The sequence below is a fragment of the Pogoniulus pusillus genome, chromosome 20, assembly GCF_015220805.1.
Source record: "Pogoniulus pusillus isolate bPogPus1 chromosome 20, bPogPus1.pri, whole genome shotgun sequence".
NCBI classification, from domain to species: domain Eukaryota; kingdom Metazoa; phylum Chordata; class Aves; order Piciformes; family Lybiidae; genus Pogoniulus; species Pogoniulus pusillus.
Window position 1 is genome coordinate 25,253 of NC_087283.1, and position 25,681 is coordinate 50,933.

General features: G+C 55.3%; 1 protein-coding gene across 16 annotated transcripts; it reads right to left on the reverse strand.

The window, feature by feature from the left end:
* Nucleotides 1-1,192: 1,192 nt before the first annotated feature.
* LOC135184259 (uncharacterized) lies at nt 1,193-25,129 on the reverse strand. Of its 16 annotated transcripts, none has more exons than XR_010305939.1 (13): nt 23,725-25,129; nt 21,818-21,956; nt 21,448-21,607; nt 19,740-20,047; nt 17,175-18,561; nt 15,902-16,053; nt 15,132-15,185; nt 14,764-14,820; nt 13,677-13,954; nt 13,360-13,472; nt 12,377-12,467; nt 12,125-12,279; nt 11,292-11,550 (listed from the first exon to the last, which is right to left on the reverse strand). XR_010305939.1 is itself a non-coding variant. In XM_064159832.1 (8 exons), the coding sequence occupies exons 3-8, from the start codon at nt 21,512-21,514 to the stop codon at nt 1,634-1,636; spliced, it is 717 nt and encodes a 238-aa protein (XP_064015902.1). In that variant the 5' UTR covers nt 21,515-21,607; nt 21,818-21,956; nt 22,859-22,934; the 3' UTR covers nt 1,193-1,633. The 16 variants fall into 16 exon arrangements, 9 of the variants coding, with proteins under 9 accessions (XP_064015902.1, XP_064015903.1, XP_064015905.1 ...); XR_010305940.1 differs by having other exon boundaries at nt 13,832-13,954; nt 17,175-18,605; XR_010305941.1 differs by lacking the exon at nt 15,132-15,185 and having other exon boundaries at nt 17,175-18,605.
* Between the last annotated feature and the right edge of the window lie 552 nt (nt 25,130-25,681).

Here is a 25,681-nt window from a genome sequence, read left to right on the forward strand (position 1 = left end):
ACTCTCTCCCAGTCCCTCTGCAGGCTTCCCACTCCCTCCCAGTTCTTCTCAGTACCTCCCAAACCCCTCCCAGCCTGGCTCAGTCTCAGCCTCTCCAAGTCCTTTCCCAGTCCCTCCAAGTCCATCCCATTCCTCTCCCTGTTCCCATCAGTCCCTCCCATTCCCCTTCCTGTCCCATCCCAGGACCTCCCAGTCCCATTCCCTTCCCTGACACCTCTCAGTCCCATTCCAGCCCATCCCACTCCTTCCCAGTCCATCCCAGTCTCTTGCAATCCCCCCAGAGCCTTTCCCAATACCCTCCCATGCCAAATTCCCTCTCAGTCTCTTCCAATTCCTTCTGATCCCTTCCAGATGCCTTCCCACTCCCTCCCATTGCCAGTCCAGTCCCCTCTCAGTCCAGCCCAGTCTCTCTCAGTCCTTCCCAGTCCCCTTCCAGTCCCACCCAGCCCCTCACAATCCCTCCCTGTCCATTCCACTATCTCCCAGCATATCCCAGTCTCCTTCCAGTCCCCTCAGTAACTCCCAATCCCCTATCACTCTCTCCCAGTCCCTCCAATTCCCCTCCCAGCCCCTTCTCAGTCCCCTCCCACTACCTCCCAGGCCTTCCCCATCCCAATCCCTTCAGGCCATCCCTGATGCCTTCCCAGACCCCTCCCTCTCCTCCCAATCCCTCCCAGTCACTCTCAGTTCCACTGAATCCCTCTCACTGCCTCCCAAACACCTCCCAGTCTGCCTCAGTCTCTCTCAGCCTCTCCAAGTCCCTTCCCAGTCCCTCCCATTCCACTCCCAGTTCCCATCAGTCCCTCCAAATCCCCTCACAGGCCCTTCCCAGTCCATCCCAGTCCATCCCACTCAATCCCAATGCCCTCCCAGTCTCCTCCCAATCCCAGTCTCTCCCACTTCCACTGAATCCATCCCAATCCCTCCCAGTCTGGCCCTGTCCTCTCCTAGTTCCCTCCCAATTGCCTTCATTCCCATTCCTGTCCTTTCCTCCTCCATCCCATTCCCCTCCCAGCCCCTCCCCAGTCCATCCCAGTCTCTCTCGGTCCCAGTCCCTTCCAGTCCTCTCCCATTTCCTCCCAACCCCCTTCAGCCCTACCCATTCCCCTCCCAGTCACTCACATTCCCTCCCAGTCCCTCATGCATCCCTTCCCACTCCATCCCAATGCCCTCCCAGTCTCCTCCCAACCCCTCCTGGTGTCTCCCAGTCCCTCTGGACCCCTCCCAGCCGGGCAGCAGAAAGGCAGCAGCAGGAGCACATCCCAGCAGTAAAAGGATGTTAAATCCACCCCGACACAGGCACCAACTGCACTGCGGCACAGGCTGCTGGCACAGCTGCCTCTCTGCCCAAGCACAGCCCTGAGCAGCAAGTGGCACAGCTGCACAAGTGACCTGCTTTGGCCAGCACAGCAACGAGGCCCAGGCAGCTCTGCCTTCTGGCTGCCACCTCCTGCACAGTGCCCCCAGAGTGCCCCTGAGGGGAACAGCTCCCCGAGGGAGACCTTAGCTGCAGCAGCACTGCCCAGCAGCCTCTCCAGGGCAGAGGCCTCTCCCCACACCTGAACACCCCCTTCAGTTTTCACTCCCTCACACCCTGAGCTTCTCCTCTGCAACCATCAGCACACTGAAAGGCCTAAGAAAAGGCTTTAAGCAAGGCTGGCACTTGGCACCAACTCACCACAGAGACATTTCTGCCCCCACAGCCACAGGAAATCCATTTCTGAACCAGCTGCAAGCAGGAATTGCATTTCAAACAGCTCCACGGCCTGGGACCAAAGCATCCCACCCTGCCAGGGCTTGGGGCTGAGGCTGAGTGCAGATCTGCAGCTGGGCTGGGGCAAAGCAGTTCAGCTCCCTGCAAAAAGAGAGAACAAACACAGCAGAGAACTCTCACCCAGGCACAAACAACAGAGACAGAAGAGGGAGGCAACCTCCAGAGGACCCCAGGCCAACTTAGATGCCCACAATGCCCCTTCTGATGCCTCTGAACCCTGCTGCATGACCCCAGGCCCATTTTACCTGTCCCCAGACCCTTTTGAGGGCCCCCAGGCTCACTGCAGATGAGCCCAGAAGCCTCTAGCACAGCCCCAGACCTTTTTAGAGACCCCAGAACCCCTCTACACACTCACAGATCTCCCTTAGATGCCTCCAGACCCACTTTAGATCCAGCCCCACCGCTTTAGATGCCCCCAGACCACTTCACATGTCCCCAAAAGACCTCTTGATACTCACAGACCCATTTTAGATACCCCCAGATCCCCTTTGGCCCCCTCAGAATCCCCTTAGGAGCCCCCAGATGGCCTTTAGCTGCCTCCAAAGCCCCTTCAGACGCCACTCAAGCCCCTCAGCAGCACCTTGCCAGGTCCCTCTCAACTCCTTCAGGACCCTGCAGAGGTACCCTTGGAGCACCAAAGGGCTTCCCCCAGAGACCCCCAGACACCTCTGTATGACCCCAGAACCCTTTAGATGCCCTCAGATCCCACTTTGATACCCCCACACTCACCTCACATGTACACAGACCCCTGCACAGGCTTACAGACCCTTTTTGGGGAGCCCAGAACCCCTCCAGATGCTCCCAGACTCCCTACACAAGCACCCAGATCCTCTGTGTCACCCCCAAAGGCCTCTGCACACCCCCAGACTGCCCTGACACCCCGCAGGGGGCATGGCTGCAGGTCCCAGGCCCTCAGGGGACACTGAAACACAGAGCAAGACCTCCCCAAACCCTGGGGCACCCCAAACTCGACACCTCACAGCTCCACAGACGAGCCCAGACACTGTGAGGGCTTTGCAGAGAGCCCCAAACCTCACTGAGAGCATCCCCAGCTCCTCTGGGATCCTCCAGACACCCCCAGGAGCCCCCAGGGGAAGACTGAGAGGCCTCACAGCCCCCTCGGGTACCCACAAACCCCATTCTGATGCCCCCAGACCCCTTCAGATGCCCCCAAAAGGCCTTTCGATAGCCCCCAGACCCCCTTGTCGCTCCCAAAACCCCTTCAGACGCCCCCGGATCACCTGCAGGGGCCGGCAGGGCAGTGGCTGCCAGGTCCAGGCTTGGACACTGAACACCAGAGGGGCACAGCCCCAAATCCTCAGCTCCCCAAGCCCCGAGACTGCACAGCAGAGCCCACGGACTGTGGGGACCCCACAGAGACCCCTAAAGAGCTCACCGAGAGCCACTCAGATCCCGCCCGAATCCTGCGGCGCCCACAGAGGCCACACAGCTCCAGAGACACTGCCCAGCTCCTCTGGGACCATCGGAGCCCACAGGGGACACCCAGAGGCTTACAGGCGCCTCCATGCGCCCCGCAGCCCTCGGGACGCTGCCAGACCCACTCCAGGGGCCCGCACAGCCCCTCCCGAGGGGCGGCAACGCTGAGCGGCCTGGGAAGCAGCTCCGCCGGGCCCCGCTCAGAGCGACACAGAAAACTCACCACGCACTAAGGACAATCCCTGCGGCACTGCTACGGACACTCACCGGCACTGCAAAGCCCTCCTCGGCCCGGCCCGGCCCCGCTGCCGCTCCACGCCGCTGCCGCCGCAGCCTTCCCCCCGCAGGCCTCTCAGCACGGCCCCGGCCCCGCATGCGTAACGAGGCGGCAGAGCAGGACGCATGCGCCAGCTCCGCACCCCGCACAGCGACCCAACGCATGCGCGCAGCGCTCACTGCTGCCACCCTGTGCTTAACTGCCGGCACTGCAGCTCCCTGGGGACCGTGCTCCCTGCTGCCACCCTGTGTTTAATTGTCGGCACTGCAGCTCCCTAGGGACCGTGCTCCCTGCTGCCACCCTGTGTTTAATTGTAGGCACTGCAGCTCCCTGGAGACCGTGCTCGCTGCTGCCACCCTGTGTTTAATTGTTGGCACTGCAGTTCGCTGGGGACCGTGCTCGCTGCTGCCACCGTGTGTTTAATTGTCGGCACTGCAGTTCGCTGTGGACCGCGCTCCATAGCAACGAGACGCGACACGGCGCATGCGCGAACCTCTATAGCAACCGGGGGCGGTGCCGCGGCACAGCGCATGCGCGAAAATCCATAGCAACCGGGGGCGGTGCCGCGAACCCCCATAGCAACGGGGGGCGGGGCCGCGGCACGGCGCATGCGCGAAACTCCATAGCAACCGGGGGCGGCGCCGCGAACCCCCATAGCAACGGGGGGCGGGGCACGGCGCATGCGCGAAACTCCATAGCAACCGGGGGCGGCGCCGCGAACCTCCATAGCAACGGGGGGCGGGGCGGCGGCACGGCGCATACGCGAAACTCCATAGCATCCGGGGGCGGCGCCGCGAACCCGCATAACAACGGCGGGCGGGGCCGCGAACCCCCATAGCAACGGGGGGCGGGGCCGCGGCACGGCGCATGCGCGAAACTCCATAGCAACCGGGGGCGGCGCCGCGAACCTCCATAGCAACGGGGGGCGGGGCCGCGGATCGGCGCATGCTCGAAACTCCATAGCAACCGGGGGCGGGGCCGCGAACCCGCATAGCAACGGGGGGCGGGGCCGCGGCACGGCGCATGCGCGAAACTCCATAGCAACCGGGGGCGGGGCCGCGAACCCCCATAGCAACGGGGGGCGGGGCCGCGGATCGGCGCATGCGCGAAACCCCATAGCAACCGGGGGCGGGGCCGCGAACCCCCATAGCAACGGGGGGCGGGGCTGCGGCACGGCGCATGCGCGATACTCCATAGCAACCGGGGGCGGCGCCGCGAACCCGCATAGCAACGGGGGGCGGGGCCGCGGCACGGCGCATGCGCGAAACTCCATAGCAACCGGGGGCGGGACCGCGAACCCCGCCGGCACAGCGCATTCGCCGAAAATCCATAGCAAACGGGGGCGGCGCCGCGAACCCCCATAGCAACGGGGGCGCGGCACGGCGCATGCGCGAAACTCCATAGCAACCGGGGGCGGCGCCGCGAACCTCCATAGCAACGGGGGGCGGGGCGGCGGCACGGCGCATACGCGAAACTCCCATAGCATCCGGGGGCGGCGCGCGGAACCCCGCATAACAACGGCGGGCGGGGCCGCGAACCCCCATAGCAACGGGGGCGGGGGCCGCGGCACGGCGCATCCGCGAAAACTCCATAGCAACCGGGGGCGGCGCCGCGAACCCCCATAGCAACGGCGGGCGGGGCCGCGAACCCCCATAGCAACGGGGGCGGGGCCGCGGCACGGCGCATGCGCGAAACTCCATAGCAACCGGGGGCGGGGCCGCGAACCCCCATAGCAACGGGGGCGGGGCCGCGGCATGGCGCATGCGCGAAATTCCCTAGCACCGGGAGGCGGGGCCGCGTTACGGCGCATTCGTAAAGGTCCCTATCAATAATACGCCCCCGGAGCACCGCCCCGCCCCCGGTGCCTGCCGCTTTTAACTCCTCACTCGCATACTTACAAATCCAAACCAGTTCTCAGCTCTCCCTCCCGCCTCTCACCTTCCCCTCCTCTCCTCCCCTCCCCTCAGCTTTCAGCCACTTCAATCGTGCACGGCCTTTAGAGACGAGGCAGGAAAACGGGGGACCGCCGCGGCTGAGGAACTGCAGTGTGGACAAGCAAACACACGGTGGCAGCACTCAGCACCGGCGCCACACCGCAGCTGCTACACAACTGCAGTACCCACGAGCAAACACCGGGGGGCAGCACACACAACCGAGAGCGCCTCTACGCCCGGCCGGGGGCAGCGCCTTCAGCCCAGCGCCGCTCTGCCTATTGCCTTTGCCAACAGCACACCGCACGCAAGGCACAGCCCACGCTCTGCCACTCCTACACACTCACTTTATAGGGACAGCTCTCAACTCCAGCTGGAGCTACTCAGCACTTCCTTCATCTACTCTGGAGGGATTTACAGACAGCAGAGGAGACACAGGGGGAGCTGCTGCCACCAGAATTAAGGCCGTTCTGCAGGAGCTAGAGGAAAAACACAGCTCTTCTGCCAGATGAGGGCCACAAAGAGGAGCAGAGGACTGCAGCACCTCTCCTGGGAAGCAGGACTGAAAGAACTGGGGCTGTGGAGGCTGCAGAAGAGAAGGCAGAGCTTCGAGCTACGCTGCAGTATCTGAAAGGGACCTGCAGCAAAGCTGGAGGACTGTCTAAAAGGGCCTGTGCTGATACTCTGTGCATTTAAAAGGATTGCAGTGAAGCTGCTCCAAGAAAAACTTTAGAGACTGAAGAAATCAAAAACCAAACTGCCAGATGCCCTCACACAACTTCCTACATGACCTCAGCAAACCCCTTTCACTTCACATCGCTTCTGACACCCACTCTGGGAGCTGGACACTCCTTCTCTCCCTGAAGCCGGGAGAAAGATCTGGTGAACGTGGCAGCACGTGGCAGAGGGTCAAGACTTAAGCAGACACCTGATTGCTATCACAGCTCAGAAACGACTGAGACACATGCCCTCCTCCCAAACCTAGCAGTTAGGAAGTGCTACAGCTGCACCAGATCACACTGGGATCTGCTTCTTGCACAGGATGCAGCAGATTCTGGTCCATAGCTCAGAGAGGATTGCTTAGCTACTGCTGTTTATAAACACGAACCAAAAACAACCACAACAACAAAGGCTCAGAGCTGGAAACAGTTCTCAGCAGTGCAGCAAAATCCCTTTCTTTTATTCCATAGAGAGGTGCTGCAGTGACCTCAGGGGTTTTTAAGTCAAAAGCTGCTTGCTGGAATCACAGAATCAGTCAGGGTCAGAAGGGACCACAAGGACCTCGTTCCAGAGACACTTCACACTAGCCCGAGCCAAAACTAGAACGGTAGGAAAAAAGGCAAATCACAAAACATAGGACTGCCTTAACTGTCCTACATTGTAACTAGCAGCACCAAGTCCCAATCAATTCAGAGCCTTGGCACTGTTTCTCCTTGAAGATTTTAACCCTGGACACAAAGGAGTCCTGCTCTCAGCCATGGGATTACAATAAAAGTGACTCAAATGACTCAAAAGGGTAACACAAATGCCTTTTCCTGACCAATCTCTCTACATGTTCCTATGATGCTCCACTAACTCCCTCCTTCAGAGTGGCTAACAGTCTCCAACAGACACTGCACCAGCAGCTACCTTGAAGATCTGTAACCAGCTGAGGGAAGGGCTGTAAAACAAATTCACCTCCTTCAGAAAGCTTCTCATCAGTTACACAGAGCAGTCAGAGCCTGCTTCCATTCACATCTTTCTTTATCAGGTTCCACTGTGGAGTCAGAACACTTAAAGTTCACTTAGTCACAGGTTAAGTCGACTCTGCTGTTGGTATCCAACCCCATGCTGCTGGCTGAAGCAAAGTATTCCAGGGCTTGAAGTTGAGACTGCAACACGAGAGACCTCCTGTGCCAAGTGCTGCTTTGGGTTTCTGGGGTTGGGGTCAGGAGGGGATGGGTGGCAGGTGGCTGACTCCTGCTTTCTGCAAACAGAAACAGGCTAAGGTAATTGTGCACTGCAGGATCTCATTTTGTATTTACCTCTTGATCTCAACCCAGAGGGTTTTTCCTTGGCTGTGTTACTTTTGCCTCACTTCTGTGTTGGAGGGAAACAGGAGGCTAACCCATTACAGCACTGCAAGTTGTTCAGGCACTGGGAAAACAATTCAACAGGCCCCTGCGTTCCAGGAGGTTTATCAAGTAGCCTGCCAACATTTTCAGGTGCTAAAGAACTAATGAACATTCCATTTAGGAAACAGCTCCCTCAGCTCATAGCAAGCAAACATTCCCCACTGTCACTAATCCTAGGAGCTGATAAAAGACTTCATTGAATGGTTTAGGTTGGAAGGGACCTCAAGGATCATCCAGTCCCAACCCTCTGCTCTAGGCAGGGATACCTCCCACTGCAACAGGCTGCTCAGGGCCTCATCCAACCTCAATTCATATTCATTTACACCAAAGCTGAGAAAATAGAAAGGTCTGGGGCAGTTGTTTGGCTTTGGCATCAAACCAATGCACAACAGGTAGAATGGGACTTCTTGGGGAAACTAAACTGTCTTTAGCTATGAGGCTGAGAAAGACTTTTCCTATCTCTTCAGCCTTCATTTCACCTGACTCTGTGTTCAGCTGGGCTGTGTTAGGAGCAGTTCACCACATGCAGCAAGGCCAAGGGGCACTACCTTGATCTCGCTGGCAATGACCAATTCAAAACTCTCCAAACAGGGTCACAGAGTTGTTACCTGCAAAGCTCTTTCAGTCGCACTTGCTCTTTGTTTATCTGTTAAAGACAACCAAGAGAACATCCATGGGTTGGGGTTTTCCCCCCCCATCAATTTCTGAGGGGCCTGGAGTTACAGGCAAGCCCAAACCACCCTAACGCAAAGCAAAAGGTCCTCTCTCGTGATGACAATGACCAACAAATGACTCCCTTCAATAAATAAGCGACTTGGGAAATTCCAGAGAGTACTTTTGCTAAACAAGTTAGTCTCTTTTCTTTTCCATCAGGTCTTTCTGTTGAAGCTCAGCACCTGAAAGCTCTGTACCTCTTCCCTGCCCTCCTGCCGCTGCCCTCCACCTTTCCCCGGGCAGCCCCTGCCGTCCTGCCCCCACTCTCTGCCTTCCCCCGGGCAGTCTCTGCTGCTTCCCTCCTCCTCCTCTCCACTCTACTTTACCAGCTCCTGCTCCATTACCACTTCCATTACCAGCTGCTGCTGCTGGTCCGTTACCAGCTCCAGTTAGTGCTCCTGCTCCATCATTGCCTCCATCGCAGAACCCAGAGCAAAACCTTCGAGGATCCAACCTCCTAGAGAAACCTCAGCCTCAGTAGCAACACAGACTTAGCACCCGTGAGCTAAGGGGGATGTTGCAGTGGGTCAGTAGCCCAGCCCTAAGGTGGCCCTAGCTAGCCAGGGGGCCAGCCAGGCCCCCCGGCCTTCGAAACCCTCCACCACGCACCCGGTGCTCACCCGTGCGCACTCACCTGGGATGCCAGGCGGAGGATCCCTTGGCCCGCAATGGGCCCAGCTTGGGGCTGGGCTCCTCCTGCTCTGCTTATAAAGGGCACTGAGCAGGGAGGGCAAAGTGGCCACAGCTGGGGTGGGAGGAGACTTCAATTGACCTCCCCTTTTTAAGCTGCCCCAGGAGAGGCAGAAGCCTTTGGCTGATCCCCTTTGTGGGGGTAGGTTGGCTGTGTCCTTTGTGGGGTGGTGTTTTGGCTGTGTCCTTTGTGGGGTGCTTTTGCTTTTCTCTAAGCCACTCCTCCCCTTTGCTCTGCTTGGGATTTCTGTTCCTCCTTGGTATGCTGTGCTTAAAGCTGTGCTTGAAGTTGTGCTGTTTCCTTCATGAGATAGGTTTGCTTTTGTGCTTCCTGCCTTGCTCCTCTCTTGTTTTCACCTGTTGGGGGCCAGACTCTCCCTTCCTCTTGTTGCAGCCTGGCAGCAAGAGTCAGAGTCCCTACAGCATCTCGTTGCCTCCTTTGCCCTTTGCTTGCTGCGACAGCACAGCTCTGGCCTCTGGTGTGGCTCTCGTTATTGTGGGGGAGAGAGAAAGGAGGAGGTGGGGAGAGAGAGAAAAATGGGGGAGGGTGAGGAGAAGAGGGGTGGGAAAAGAGAGGAGGTGGGGGGGCGAAGAGAGGAGGGGTGGGAAAAGAGAGGAGGTGGGGGGGCGAAGAGAGGAGGGGTGGGAAAAGAGAGGAGGTGGGGGGGCGAAGAGAGGAGGGGTGGGAAAAGAGAGGAGGTGGGGGGGCGAAGAGAGGAGGGGTGGGAAAAGAGAGGAGGTGGGGGGGCGAAGAGAGGAGGGGTGGGAAAAGAGAGGAGGTGGGGGGCGAAGAGAGGAGGGGTGGGAAAAGAGAGGAGGTGGGGGGGCGAAGAGAGGAGGGGTGGGAAAAGAGAGGAGGGGGGGGGCGAAGAGAGGAGGTGAGGGGGCGAAGAGAGGAGGGGTGGGAAAAGAGAGGAGGTGGGGGGGCGAAGAGAGGAGGGGGGGGAAAAGAGAGGAGGTGGGGGGGCGAAGAGAGGAGGGGGGGGGAAAAGAGAGGAGGTGGGGGGGCGAAGAGAGGAGGGGTGGGAAAGAGAGGAGGGGGGGGGCGAAGAGAGGAGGGGGGGGAAAAGAGAGGAGGTGGGGGGGGCGAAGAGAGGAGGGGTGGGAAAAGAGAGGAGGGGGGGGGGCGAAGAGAGGAGGGGGGGGAAAGAGAGGAGGGGGGGGGCGAAGAGAGGAGGGGGGGGCGAAGAGAGGAGGGGGGGGGCGAAGAGAGGAGGGGGGGGCAAAGAGAGGAGGGGGGGGCAAAGAGAGGGGGGGGGGCAAAGAGAGGAGGGGGGGGGCAAAGAGAGGGGGGGGGGGCAAAGAGAGGAGGGGGGGCAAAGAGAGGAGGGGGGGGCAAAGAGAGGAGGGGGGGGCAAAGAGAGGAGGGGGGGGCAAAGAGAGGAGGGGGGGCGCAGAGAGGAGGGGGGGGCGCAGAGAGGAGGGGGGGGCAAAGAGAGGAGGGGGGGGGGGCCAAGAGAGGAGGGGGGGGGCAAAGAGAGGAGGGGGGGCAAAGAGAGGAGGGGGGGGCAAAGAGAGGAGGGGGGGGCAAAGAGAGGAGGGGGGGGCAAAGAGAGGAGGGGGGGGCAAAGAGAGGAGGGGGGGGCAAAGAGAGGAGGGGGGGAAAAGAGAGGAGGGGGGGGAAAAGAGAGGAGGGGGGGGAAAAGAGAGGAGGGGGGGGGCAAAGAGAGGAGGGGGGGGCAAAGAGAGGAGGGGGGGGCAAAGAGAGGAGGGGGGGGCGAAGAGAGGAGGGGGGGGCGAAGAGAGGAGGGGGGGGCGAAGAGAGGAGGGGGGGGGCGAAGAGAGGAGGGGGGGGGCGAAGAGAGGAGGGGGGGGGCGAAGAGAGGCGGTGGGGGGGCGAAGAGAGGAGGGGGGGGGCGAAGAGAGGAGGGGGGGGCGAAGAGAGGAGGGGGGGGGCGAAGAGAGGAGGGGTGGGAAAGGAGAGGAGGTGGGGGGGTGAAGAGAGGAGGTGGAGGGGGGGGAGGGGGACACGGTGGGGGGGCAAGAGAGGAGGGGGCTGGGGCTGTTTAGTCTGGGGAAGAGAAGGGATCTCCTTAATGTCTATACATTGCCGAGGGGCAGGGGTCAGCACCAAGGTGCCAGCTGCTGCTTGGTGGTGCTCAGCACTAGGACAAGTAACAACAGACAGAAGCTGCTCCGCCTCACCAGCAGCAGAGATTTTTTGGCTGGGAGGCTGACAGAGGACTGGGACAGACTGAAACCAAAACATTGCTCAGAACACAAAAGAACCTCTGAAGCGATGGCAAAAAGCTCAAGGAAAAGAGGTTGGATTTTCATGATTCTGTCCCTTAAAATATGTCAGACTAACAGCAGAGTGAAAAATGTGACATTCCTGCAGGTGGAACAGTTAGAACTGTGGCAGACATGATTGGCTGTTTTAATCCAGAAGTTCATTTGGTTTAAGCCTAGTTCTAAATAGTGACAATAGATACACTAGGCACAGCATAGCAACAAGCTTACATCAAAGCATTTCTAAAGCCTCTGCAACTAAGTCCTTCTTGACTGACAAGAGCATCACCTCACTGAATAAGCAATGAACTCTACCATTACAGCAGCCTTGGCCTCATAGATGACTCTCTTGCTTCGTTGCAGAAGTCCATCACCAGCCTGTGCCTGCAATGTCAAATGGAACCATGTCAAAACTGCTGACACTTTGCAGTTATGATCCCAACAGTTCATTCTTCAGACCTCCCAACCCTTAAGTCCCTTAAGAAGGAAGTGAAAAGCAATTGCTCTTGCATTTCATGCTGCCCAGACGCTCCCAGCTCCTCCAGTAAGGCTAAGCATTCCAACAGGCTCATGCCAAACTCTCCCACAGTTGTTTGAGACCATCACAGCAAACTAACAGCAAGTTGCTGCTCTGCTCTCAGACCACAGAGGCTGCCTAGGGAGTCGCCGTCCCTGCAGCTGCTCAAGAAAAGCCTGGATGAGGCACTTAGTGCCATGGCCTAGCTGCCTGGAGAGGGCTGGGGCTAGGTTGGGCTGGATGAGCTTGGAGGTCTCTTCCAACCTGGCTGATTCCATGATTCTAAGTGTACAAATACCCCAGCTGTGTGCTTTGAACCTTGTCAATAAGCTTTCTGCAGAGACTGAATGATAAGAAACAGGTTGGTTGTAGTTATTAACAACCTTTGCCTGGATACCAACATTAATATTGGTTATTAATTGTGCATCACTCATAACGCACCCATTCCATGGCTCTTGGAGTTCCCACAGTGAGAACAGCAAAGGATGGCACACCCCAAGCACTCCTCACCACGTATTCACTGCCAGCACCCAGCACGGGAAGACAGCCAGGACAGGAAGATAAATCACACGGCGTAACAATCGGAGCCACCGCAGCTAAGGGGGGAAAAACCAAACACCAACCAATATATCTCAAGCCACAACAAAGACTTACTTCAGCAGCACCATCCAAGATATCCTTCATGAACTTAACCATGTCCTCTGTCTTCTCCAGGTGTCTGTCTGGCAGCAAACACTGCTGGTTGGAGGCATTCAAGGCGACGGTAGTACGGATGGTCAGCTCGCTGGCAATGGAAAGCAGATGGGTTACAGGTTTGAAGAGCCACAGTGTAAAACACTGCAAAGCAAAGAATTCCTACAGCATGTCAGAGGGCGCTCAGTGAGCTTCTCCCTGTGTGTGTTCCCTTAAAGGCAAGAGGGGAAGGGGGAAGAGAATGGTACAAAAAAGCTTCTCAGCAGTACTTTGTCCCCTCACATCCGTGCAGGCAACGCGATGGAAGCTTACTGCATTTCACACCCCCACAGGTAGCTCATGACTTCCCCAGCAGCAAGAGATCACAGACAGGAACCTTGCACATGAAACGTACTACTAAGGTAACACAGGAAGTCTTTCAGCATGCAAAGGCAAAAGCACAACCCAAAACATTCCACATGGCCACAGTCCAGCTGAAGAATGTAAAACTGCTGGAACCAGTTCAGAGCAGGACCACGAGGATGAGCCAAGGGCTGGAGCACTTCTAAGAGGATAGGCTGAGGGAGCTGGGGCTGCTCAGCCTGAAGGGGACAAGACTCCAGGGAGACTTTAAAGCTACCTCCCAGTACCTGAAGGGAACCTGCAGCAGGAAGGCTGCAGAGGGACTTTTTCCATAAGGGTGTCTAAAGACAGGGCAAGGGGAATGGTTTGAAGCTGAGGGAGAGCAGGGCTGCTCAGAGTGGATCTGAGGAAGAAGTTCTTCAGCATGAGAGTACTTTGGCTTGCAGAGACAGAAACACTGTAATGTCTGTTCATGAATTTACAGCCAAGGTCACAAGCGTGCTTCTGTCAGCAATTACTGCTTCTATGCCCACCAATCACACAGTAGTGTGTCCTTTGTGAACAAACAGCATCTGAGGCCAGCTGCACCAAGTATTCAGCGACAAAACAAAGCAAATCAACAAAACAAATCTCCTACTTACCCAGCCAAAAAAGCAAACACTTCTCTGCCAGAGAAACAGGCAGAAACATCTCAGCAGACAGACAGAAGAGCTTGCACAGGAGAAGCAGGTGAAGAAGCTCTCCTTTTTGGCACCTATAAAGCACCAGATCACTCACATCACTTTAACTTCAAATGAGAGACAGCTGCTTTTAGATTCACTGCAATCAGGTGTTCATCTAGAGACAGCCCACAGAAATCCAGAACTTGTGCTCCCTGAGTCCCCGGGAAGCTCCTAGAATCTTCCAGAGCACAAGCACAGGATGTTGTGCATGCTTTGATCACCCAGAGAAAACTTACAGAGCTGACATCTTCAACTCTGGTTTTTCCCTTCCTTCACTCCAAAGGCCAGAGAAGAAGTAGTCAACTGCAAATGCCAAGCAACTTCACTCCCGAATGATGCATTTGAAGACAATGACCATTAAGGGCAAATGTCAAGCATCTTGTTAACCTACTCCAATGTGCCTTGTCTGTACTGAGTGCAGCCAGCATCCTTCATGCACTTCATGCTGCTTCTCTGAGGGAGCTCAGTTGTATGCCTCTCTTAAAGAAAGCATCAAGAATGAAATGGGACTCTCCTGAAATCAGAAGCACAGGCAATGCATAACCATTCTTTACAGCCCCAGTTACAAACTGACATAACTTTGAATGTGCCTAATGCCCTGCAGAGTTAACTAAGGAAAACCTAAGTTACAGCTGTAATAGAGAAGTTAATTTAACAGAGGCCACATTTAATAGAGGGATGAGATTGAACAAGGCCAAGGGCAGGGTTCTGCACTTTGGCCACAACAACCCCGAGCAGCACTGCAGGCTGGGGACAGAGGGGCTGAGAGCAGCCAGGCAGAGAGGGCCCTGGGGGTGCTGGCAGAGAGGAGCTGAAGAGGAGGCAGCAGTGCCCAGGTGGGCAGCAGAGCCAATGGCATCCTGGGCTGGCTCAGGAGCAGTGTGGGCAGCAGGACAAGGGAGGTTCTTCTGCCCTTGTGCTCAGCACTGCTCAGGCCACACTTTGAGTACTGTGTCCAGTTGTGGGCTCCTCAATTCAGGAGAAATGTTGAGGTGCTGGAAGGTGTCCAGAGAAGGGCAGCAAGGCTGGGGAGGGGCCTGGAACACAAACCCTATGAGGAGAGGCTGAGGGAGCTGGGGGTGTGCAGCCTGCAGAAGAGGAGGCTCAGGGCAGAGCTCATTGCTATCTGCAGCTCCCTGCAGGGAGGCTGTAGCCAGCTGGGGTTGGGCTCTGCTGCCAGGCAGCCAGCACCAGAACAAGGGGACACAGTCTCAAGTTGTGCCAGGGCACCCAGGAAAGGGAAGAGCTCTTCATCATACTGTTTTCAGTTCATTAACACCAGATACAAGAGCAGAAAGAATATTCAACCAAGGATTTACTCACTCCATTAGCAAACTGTTCATGTGGTCATTCCCATCCATGTGGCCAAACTGGAAATCCCTGCAAGAGAAGCAGTGAAAGACAGAATGGTGGACAAGAAAACTGAACAATCATTTCCAGTGAAGGGTCTTTCTTAAACACTTTTCCTGTAACTAAGGAGATACTAAGCAATACAATCAGAAACCAGACAGTGTACAGGACAGTCAGCACCTCAGAACACGTTCAGTTAATGGAAGAGTCTTGTTAAATTTCAGCATATGAATACTAAAACAGGCACTGTAGCATTTTTCATGCAGAAAACAAACCAATTCCTGCTGGTTTAGGCAGGCTAATGCAGAATGCTATTGACCATGGTACCATGTTGTGCCTACCTGTGAAAACTATCCCCATAATCTCTGGCAACTTCCTGAGTGACAGATTTTAGTCTGGAGGGAACAGAAAGTTAGCTCTGAAAAACTGCTATATTCTCTCTCAAAACACAAAGAATAAACACTACAGTAAGCAGCACACAGTAACTCCTCAGCAAAATGGACCAAAAAACACCTTGCTTGGTGTCTAAGGGTTGAAAGGCTGACTCCTAGAGTCTCAGACATTCAGGCTGCTTCGCTCCGTCCACTGACTCCTCAAGAGGCAGCACTGCGGCTGAAGACAATCCAAAGCAGCCTGGGAAAACAGCATACACTGCACTGAAAATCCTTTCTTAGTCCACATGTGCAGTCAGAAAGGGACAGAAGAAGGTCTTCTTCCTCTCAGTCTCTTCAGCAAACTACAGTCCGACTGAAATGCCCCTCCTTAATATAAGTTCCATAGACAGTGAATATGTAAGGCATCACTCAAGTTGTTTTTAATGCAACTGAGCTGAGGAACAGTCACTTCCTTAAGCTCACTGAGCTCATCTCAAAGGCATCAGAACTCCTTTGCTCCTGTTTGTGCTTTAAAGGTGACCCAGAGGCTTTAGAAAGCCACGTGATCATTGTTTGCTCCTGTGACCTCATTACCAAATGGCAGAGGAGCAACACAGGAGCTCCCATCACCTCCTTCAGCTTGCAGTGTGCTACAACAGAGTCACAGGCTGAAGTTCTAAGCCAGGCAACATCCACAAGTCATAAGCCAGGGAACATCCACAAGTTCACTCACTCACCCTGGCATCTCTTCAGATCTAACAAACTTCCCCAAGTTCTCTACATCATATCAGCAAACTTCTCCCACACTGTCACCAACACTCAGTTCTGTTCCTGGTATGTTCCACTGAAGAGTTTTTATCATCAATGACTGCAATAGCCACAAGTTTTCCTAAAATAAGGAATAAAATACTTGAAACCATTTAAAAAGGAAACATGCATTCCCAGCTGGAAAGTATTCCGACTTAGAAGATGAGCCTGCAGTGTGAGTGCAGCCCAGACAGCAGCCCTGTGCTGGGCTCCAGCAAGCGCAGTGTGGGCAGCAGGGCAAGGGAGGGGATTCTGCCCCTTGCCTCTGCTCTCCTCACACCCCACCTGCAGTCCTGGGGGCAGTTCTGGAGTCCCCAGCACAAGAAGGACATGGAAGTGTTGGAGCCAGTGCAGAGGAGGCCACCAAGATGCTGAGAGGGCTGCAGCAGCTCTGCTCTGAGGACAGGCTGAGAGAGCAGGAGCTCTGCAGCCTGGAGAAGGAAACCTTGGTGTGGCCTTCCAGTATCTGAAGGGGACCTACAGGAAGACTGGGGAAGGACTATTGACAGGGTCTTGTAATGACAGGGTAAGGGAGAATGGGTTTAAACTGGCAGAGGGGAGATTCAAACTAGATGTTAGGAAAGGGTTCTTTCCAGCGAGGGGGGTCAAACACTGGTGCAGGTTGCCCAGGGAGCTTGTGGATGCTCCATCCATGGAGGTGTTCAAGGCCAGGTTGAACGAGGCCTTGAGCAGCCTGTCCTAGTGGGAGGTGTCCCTGCCTATGGCTGGGGCTTGGAACTGGATGGGCTTTGAGGTCCCTTCCAACCTAAACCATTCTGTGATTCCATGATAAAAACTACAGAGCAGATCTACCTCAAAGTTACCTGAACCCATCAGATACAAGACATAAACCCATCCAGACTTAAGACTTCTCAGTTCCCTGTAGGCACTGCAGGAGTTGATAGGTAGTTTATGCAAATCCTAAACTGCTCTCAAATTAAAAGGCCTACTCATTTTTTTGTGTGTGACTACTACAGGGTTAGACATACTCATTTTTTCTGTTGAGGAAAGGACTGGTGCAGGCTTTGGATGAGGCTTCTGGTCAGTAGAGCAGGTCTCACCAACACCAAACACAGACTGGCACTGTCCATCTTAACTGTAAATAATTTCAGGGGCTTGAAAAGTTACTTCTTAGTGCTCCTCAGTTGTTACTCCTGTTCCGTAGAAGAGATGGCAAAGACTTTAGTGGCAGCAGCAGCTCACCTCTGTCTCCAAGTTCATGAAGTGTAAAGCCATCCACATGAAGATACCCTTGAAATCTTGCTCTGTTTATCCAGGATGACAAATCACCATCTTCACACTCTGACAACAAAAGAGAAAGCAAGCAAGCAAGCAGAATGTGTTCTTCTGTTGCTGCTGTGAGGTGGGCAATAACATTTATTTCAGCCTAGAGAAGCCTATTTTTAACCCTCTACTGTTTCCAGACAAGGTCTCTCACCTTTCCAGAAATGTCACTCCTAAGCTGCTACAGCAATTTGCAGCTGTTGAACAAAAAGTGTATTAGAGCACAGCATGCAGTGCTGATTGGCTGATTAGTTTCACCCAAACCAAGGACAAACAATCCTCTCCCAGCAGGGAATGTGACATGGGAAGGGAGCTGTGACTGACAGCACTTTCCTGCCCAATGGTAAGCTGCACATAAAACAATATCCAGTCTCTTGCAGGGCCTCTGCACTGACTGGTTTACAAAAACCCTTCTAATACATTTTAAGAGAGTAAGATTTGTGCAAAGTGAATTAGGAGCCTGGATTGAAACAAGGCTTGTGTGTTTTGACAGGGGTGGCAAAAGCAGACAGGTCACATCACAAAACAGCAGTTTAAAATTGTTTCTCTTTGACAAAATTTCCTTCTCCAGGCCGCTTCAAAAGTAAAACTAAATCAAATGCAGATCAAGGAGGTCACTGAGTGAACTTTTCTTTGGTGGGTGACTGGTTGCAAGGCAATAGAGCGAAGAGGAAGGCAAGCACAGCCCTTCCATGACAGCTCAAAGAATACCCTTGAGGGCCCACCTGGAGTATTTTGCTGTGGCACCACAGAGTCACCGTGTCTGGAAGCGCTCAGGAACAGCCTGGGTGAGGCACTTAGTGCCATGGTCCAGTTGAGTGGACAGGGCTGGGGGCTAGATTGGACTGGATGAGCTTGGAGCTCTCTTCCAACCTGCTTGACTCTGTGAGTCTGAGTCTGCCCTGCTCTGGTGAGACCTACCTGGAGTACTGCACACAGCTACAGAACCTCCAACAGAAGAGACAAGGACCTGCTGGAGCAGGTCCAGAGGAGGGCCGCAGTGCACAGGAGCAGTGCAGTAGCCAGCTAGGGTTGGGCTCTGCTGCCAGGCAACCAGCAACAGAACAAGGGGACACAGTCTCAAGTTGTGCCAAGAGAGGTACAGGCTGGTTGTTAGGCACTTAGTGCCAGGGTCCAGTTGATTGGTTAGGGCTGGGTGCTAGGTTGGACTGGGTGATCTTGGAGGTCTCTTCCAGCCTGGCTGATTCCATGATATGGCCAATATCCACTTTTACTTACCATCAGAAACAAAGGAAGCTCCATCTTTGAAGACCACAACAGCAGGCAACTCAGGCAAGGTCACATACTGAAAGAGGGGTTTTCAGTTAGTCCAGGGAAGATGAAAAGACTCTGAAAGACACCAGCAATATTCCCATGTGGAAATGTCATTCATTCCAGTACAGTTCTCCTGGTTATTTTCTGTTATTCTTATTGTGACCTTCCAGTAGCTGAAGGGGGCCTGCAAAAGAGCTGGGCAGAGACTTTTCAGGCTACCAGGTAGGGACAGGACTAGGGGGAATGGAGCAAAGCTGGAAGCGGGGAAGATTCAGACTGGACGTGAGGAAGAAGTTGCTCAGCAGGAGAGTGGTGAGAGCCTGGAATGGGTTGCCCAGGGAGGTGGTTGAGGCCTCATCCCTGGAGGTGTTTAAGGCCAGGCTGGATGAGGCTCTGGACAGCCTGCTCTAGGGCAGGGTGTCTCTGCCCATCGCAGAGGGGTTGGAACTAGATGATCCCTGTGGTCCCTTCCAACCCTGACTGATTCTAGCATTCTAGAGGTGGTTAGTGGGAAGCTCTAGTTGGCATGAAAACCAGCTTGCTGCTTACATGACTGTGATCAAAGACTCTTAAAGGGGTCCAGCCTCCTTCCACTGCACCACTGAACAGTACTTTTGCTCAGCTGGGGCTCAAGTGCAAAAGGCAATACCCAAATTGATACAAGGCTTCTGGAAATCCAACAGTGCACTACTTGTGATGGAGCAAATTGAGATGGGAAAATGCAGGTGCCTAAAAAATAACTGATGCTAGTTCTCAAAGTCATGCATTGTCAGGCATGGAGGAGACTTTTATCTGTCCCACTTGGAGACAACAATACATGGAGAGACCTGCAGAATTCAACAGCAGCAAAGATTTACATGGAGTGGCTCTGGAAGCACCAGCTGCACGTTCCATGGAGTGGCCGTGCCTGGAGGTGTTGAAGCCAAGCCTGGCTGGGGCACTTAGTGCCATGGGCTGGGTGATTGGCCAGGGCTGGGCCCTAGGCTGGGCTGGCTGAGCTTGGAAGTCTCCTCCAGCCTGTTGGATTCTAAGTTATGCATGCTTATTGTAATAAACATACAACTCCTAATGAGATACATGAGCACTCTGTGCACTCACTGCCTGACAAAGCTGATCCCCTGCTGTGCACTCATCCTTTATGTACCCACTTAAAACAAAGGTAAGAAGTTAGCTGCAGACAACAGCAGCAAGGCTGCGTGCAGAACTTGCCTTGATCAGTGCAAAGGGAAGAAAAGCTGAATTAGCTTATCCACCCCCTGCCAGCAGAGTCAAACTTCTCCTTGGAACAGCTTTCTTAGCCCACAGGCAGCAGCAGCAGTGGTTTCCCTCTCCAGGTTTACTCCAGGTAGCTGAGGGCTTTCTTTCAGGAAGCTACTCTAAGCGATGCTAAGCAGCAAGCTGGAGTTGCAGAGCAAGCAGCTTGTTTGCTTGGGGGGGAAATGACAAACTGGCTGTGCTCAGAAGAGTCACATCTCACTTGAGCAAGATTTATTGCAGCTCCACGCTGAGATCAGATCCTTGGTACAAAGAAAGGAAGGGAGAAACCATAGAATCACAGAATCAAGCAGGTTGGATTGGTTGATTCCATGAGCCTCACCTGGTTGATTCTGTGATTCTGTTATTCCAACCTGCTTAATTCTATGATTCTGTTATTCCAACCTGCTTAATTCTATGATTCTGTTATTCCAACCTGCTTAATTCTATGATTCTGTTATTCCAACCTGCTTAATTCTATGATTCTATGATTCCAACGTGGTTAATTCTCTGATTCTATGATTCCAACCTGGTCAATTCCACCACCTCACTGGGCAACCCTTTCCAGGCTCTCACCACCCTCATGCTGAACAACTTCTTCCTAACCTCCAGCCTGAATCTCCCCATTTCCAGCTTGGTTCCATTCCCCCCAGTCCTATCGCTGCCTGACAGCCTAAAAAGTCCCTCCCCAGCTTTCTTTTAGACCCCTTGAAGGTACTGAAAGCTCACAACGAGGTCACCTGGGAGCCTTCTCCTCTCCAAACTGAACAGCCCCAACTCCCTCAGCCTCTCCTCACAACAGAGGTGCTCCAGCCCTCTGCTCATCCTCATGGCCCTGCCCTGCACACATTCAACTGCAGCCCATTTCAGACCTGATCCCTTATTCCTCTCCCCTGCTCTTCCAGGCTGGCAGGGTCATGTTCTAAGCTATTTTTTGTGCCCATAGAAGTTTCTCACTGCTTTGAAGATTGTGCAAGTCAGATGATTAAAGGTAATCCATCAAACATCTACTCCTCCTTTAAAAGAGGCACAGCTCCAAGGTCCTGACCACTTGGAGTGCTTAAGCCCCAGGACTCCAAGGGCTTAGCCAGAGTTGAGCCAAGCTCTGCCCAGTGATTTCAGTGAGATGAGGCGGCTGCAAGAGATGGCAGAATTTGTCTGCTGCTTCTCTGGCCTCCTTCCAAACTGGGTAATTGCAGTCAACACAGCTACAGTTATGGTACAGGTTCAGTTCAGCTCAGTGATTTTCATTCCCTGCCTTGCAAAGCAGCCCCCATTTTTGAGGAGCCTCTCTCTGTGCTGTGTGGGTTGCAGAGACAGCACTTTGCTCTAGTTAAACAGAGACTGCTTATGTGTAACAGTGCAGCATGCTCATGGCATTGCTCAGCATCTGCCTGCACAGCAGCAAACATGGTGCTGGGCTTGAGGAGCACAGAGTCTGATCAGTGACCTCACTGCTGGCTGCAGCTACCTGGAGGGAGGAAAAGTCCTACAGCTGTGCTGCTCAGGGACATGCTTTAGGGGTGACCTGGCAGTGCTGCCTTAAGGGCTGCCCTGGATGATTTGGAAGCTCTTCTCCAACAGCAACCACTCCATGCTTCTACTCATCTGAATAGGTGCAACTGACTGCCAGAAGGAGCACAAACTCGACACAAAGCTTTACCTGACCCAGCCTCTTCTGCCACCTGCATCTCGTGGGGGATGTTCCTCAGCATCTGCTCCTCCCGCATGAGCTGGTGCTGGGCTGAACCCTCCTGCTGCCTGGGGAATGGCCATGCTGCTCCTGCTGCTCCTTCAGCTCATTCCATGCTTGCTGGAGAGAGCTGCAGAACCCAACGGCAGCACAGATTTACATGGAGTGGCTTCGGAAGCAGCAGCTGCACGTTTGCAGCACGGGCTCCTGGCTGCAAACAGCTTGAGTGCAGGCAAATCCATCCATCCAGCTGAACACAGCTGCTCTTTTGGAAAGGTCAAGTGCTGCAAGAGACAACAAAAGGCAGAGTGCAAGCAGCACTCGGATGCTTCTCAGTTACCTGTGCTGGGCTGCCAGCTGCCGCTCCAGCTTCTGCCGGCACCGCAGAGCTGCTTCCTTCGGACATCCTGCTCAAAGCCTGCCTTGGCCTGCACAGCACCATCACCGCACACCGCTGAGGGCTTGTACTCTCCAAGCACCTGAAGAGGACCAAGAGAAAGAGAATGAACCACTTCTTGGTAATCTAGGGTGGGAAAGATTCCCTTTCTAAAGAAGTCATTCGCTCCAACTTTACTTGGTGCTAGCAAGCAGTTGTGGCGGTGAGACACTGGAAAAGGCTGCCTAAGGAGGCTCCAAGTTAGCAGTGTTCAAAGGCAGCTGGGATGGGACCTTCAGCAACCTCATCTACTGAGAGGTGTCCCTGCCCATGGCCGGGGGTTGCAACAAGATGATCTCTAATTTTCCTTCCAAGCCAAACCATTCTATTTCTCCGAGTCAGGCCACTAGGGTCTGCTGAAGAAAGGCTGCAGAACTCCTTTCAAACGCAGCTGAAAATCTTTGCTCCAAGGCAGACTCTTGGGAGAAGGTTAAACACTCCTCAGGAAAAAAGATGGAACAAGGGAGGAGGGAAGGGGAAAAAGGAGGGAAATGAGGGGGAAGAAAGGGAGGAAAGGGGAAAAAAGGGGAGGGGGAAGGAAAAAAGGAGACAAGAAAAGGAAAAAGAAGAGGGGAAAAAGGAGAAAAAACGTGGAAAAAAGAGAAAGGGAAAGAAAGAGAGAAGGGAAGAAAGGAGAAAAGAAAGGAAAAAAGGAGAGAAGGAAAAAAAAGGAGAAAATAAGAGCACACACGCCGCTGGCGGAGCCGTAATGACTATGGGACGGAAAGCCGAGCACGCAACCTGCTCTAAGTGCGATCACAGAGCCCAGGAGGGTAGCGCTTGGAAGGGACCTGTGCAAAGCTACCAGCGCAACCCCCCTGCCACAGCAGCACCAGAGCCCAGCACATGTGGCACAGGGCCACGTGCAGACAGCGCCGCAAAGGCTACTTACGGCAGCTGCGCTAAAACGCGTCTCAGATGCGGCGCCGCTGCCGAGCAACTCACCTGCCCAAACTCCTCTGCTGCGAGAGACAAAGAACGCAGCTCTGCCGGGGAACGCGGGAGGCTTCCCTCTGGCCCGAAACGCCCTGCCCGCCCGCCCGCCTGCCTGCCGCTCTGTGCTCGCCGCCATTCCGCTGCAGCCTGCTCAGCGCCACTGCCGCTCCCTGCGGCTCCACCCGCGATGCTCCGCCCCGCTCCCACTGCCGCATGCGTCCGACTGCGGAGCCCTAGCGGCGCGGCCCGCCCCCCCAGCGCCGGCCCGCCCCCCCAGCGCCGGCCCGCCCCCCCAGCGCCGGCCCGCCCCCCGCGCGCCGGCCCGCCCCCCCGAGCGCCGGCCCGCCCCCCCAGCGCCGGCCCGCCCTCCGAGCGCCGGCCCGCCCCCCGAGCGCCGGCCCGCCCCCCGAGCGCCGGCCCGCCCCCCGAGCGCCGGCCCGCCCCCCCGAGCGCCCCCCCCGCCTGCCGCTTTTAACTCCTCACTCCAATACTTACAAATCCAAACCAGTTCTCAGCTCTCCCTCCCACCTCTCACCTTCCCCTCCTCTCCTCCCCTCCCCTCAGCTTTCAGCCACTTCAGTCGTGCACGGCCTTTAGAGACGAGGCAGGAAAACGGGGGACCGCCGCGGCTGAGGAAATGCAGTGTGAACAAGCAAACACACGGTGGCAGCACTCAGCACCGGCGCCACACCGCAGCCGCTACACAACTGCAGTACCCACGAGCAAACACCGGAGGGCAGCACACACAACCGAGAGCGCCTCTGCGCCCGGCCGGGGGCAGCGCCTTCAGCCCAGCGCCGCTCTGCCTATTGCCTTTGCCAACAGCACACCGCACGCAAGGCACAGCCCACGCTCTGCCACTCCTACACACTCACTTTATAGGGACAGCTCTCAACTCCAGCTGGGGCTACTCAGCACTTCCTTGATCTACTCTGGAGGGATTTATAGACAGCAGAGGAGACACAGGGGGAGCTGTTGACACGAGAATTAAGGCCGTTTTGCAGGAGCTAGAGGAAAAACAGAGCTCGTCTTCTCCTGGAGCACCTCCCACTAACGCAGTCTGCAGTGTGTTTTAATCCCCTCCAAGAATTCTCAGGCCCTTCAAACGTGCAGGGCTGCAAGCACCCTTGCAAGGGAGGCTGCCCCCACCCCTCACTCACCTGCTCCTCTGCTTCATCGTCACAGCCCTCACCCCCTGTATGGTGTCAGGGAAAGAAAGCCAGAGACAAGGACAGCTGACAGGCTCTGCTCCTTCTTCTCCACCCAAGCCAGGGACATCCTTCTGCCTAACTTTTGCACCTTTGGCACACGGCTGAGCCCCGGCTGCTTTTGTCTTCTATCAGAGCTGCCGCACAGGGCTGCAGCTCCCACCCTCTCGCATGTCCCCCAACATTTACTACCCTGACATCGCCCTGCAGGCCCTGCACTTATCACTGGCAGCCACGACTCTCTGCTGCTTCTTGCTCTCATGCATTAAACCATGGGATGCTTCCAGCTCTCAGAACCTCTGCCACTCCAAGTCCTTTCTGGGGGCACTGCAAGAAAAGAGAGACAAAGGTTACTGCTGCCCAACAGCTCCACTAAGAGCCCAGGCACTCTCGGACAGGCAGCCACAGGCACCTCCCCCACGAGCTGACAGCAGACACCACTGCAGCTGCGTGTCCTCAGGACCTGAGCAACCCTGGCCGTTACTGGGAGCCCCGGGGAGGAGTTATGTGGGATTGGGAGGTCACTGGGCATTACTGGGAGCCCTGGGAAAGGCTTTGGGAATGACGGGGAGCACTGTCAGGGACTGGGGTCACCAGGAGCACTGGGAGGCATTGGCTGTTACTGGCAGCACTGACGGAAACTGGGCAGCAGTTGCTGTTACTGCTGGCACTGCAAGAGAGTTTGGGATACTGGGAGAAACAGGGAGGTCACTGGGGCCACATGGGGAGCACTGGCAAGGAGATCTAGAGGTTACTCGGGGCACTAAGAAAACGGGGAGAGCACTGGCAAGGGAATTTGGAGGGGCTGGAAGCACTGAGAGGGACTGAGATGACACGGGGATAACTAGGAGGCCTAGGAAGTTGGGGGTCACTTGGGGCACTGAGTGGACACTGGAGCCACGCTGGGAGCACGAGGAGGGGCTGGCAGTGCACACAGTGTTAGTGGGAGCACTTGGATGAGATTCTGCAGTTCCTGGGAGCCCTTCTAATCCATTCCAGGATGGCATTGGCCTTCTTGGCCACAAAGGGCACATTGCTGGCTCATGTGCATCCTTCTGTCTACCAGGGCCCCCAGCCCACAATAACAAACTCCCCAACTTCACAATAACAAACAGTCGAAGAAGGTCAGAGCCTGTGAAAGAATCATGAGTAAGGAGACATTCATTCAGCAGCAGCTCCACAGCCAGCTGAAAGCAGGTTGGAGCGAGGCTGGCACTGGCCTCTTTCAAGTAACTCCTGAAAGGACAAGAGGAAACAGCCTCAGGATACACCAGGGAAGGCTGAGCTTGGACATCAGGAACAATTCCTTTGCTGCAAGGGTGCCTTGGGAGGGAGTGGTTGGGACTGGGGTCGAGTAGGAGGGACTGCAAGGGAACTGGGAGGAATTGGTAAGGGATCTGGAATGGACTGGGAGGGATTGGAAGAGACTGGGATGTGACTGACAGGGACTGGGAGGGGATTGGGAAGGACTGAGAAGCAGTGAGCGGGAGTGGAAAGGGATGCATGAGGGACCAGAAGTGACTGTAAGGGCCTAGGGAGGATTGGGAGAGGATTGGAGGGACTGAGAGGTAGTGCAAGGGAACTGGAATGGACTGGGAAGGGTGTGGGAAGGGATCAGGGAGGG

Excerpts from the sequence above, each read along its gene's own strand:
- LOC135184259 (XM_064159835.1), bottom strand. The coding sequence starts at position 21,514 with ATGCGGGAGGAGCAGATGCTGAGGAACATCCCCCACGAGATGCAGGTG. Across the intron at positions 12,468-13,359 it reads GTGTTTGCTTTTTTGGCTGG|CGAGCTGACCATCCGTACTA; the intron begins GTAAGTAGGAGA and ends TTCCATTGCCAG. Across the intron at positions 12,280-12,376 it reads TGGAGAAGACAGAGGACATG|CTGCGGTGGCTCCGATTGTT; the intron begins GTTAAGTTCATG and ends TTCCCCCCTTAG.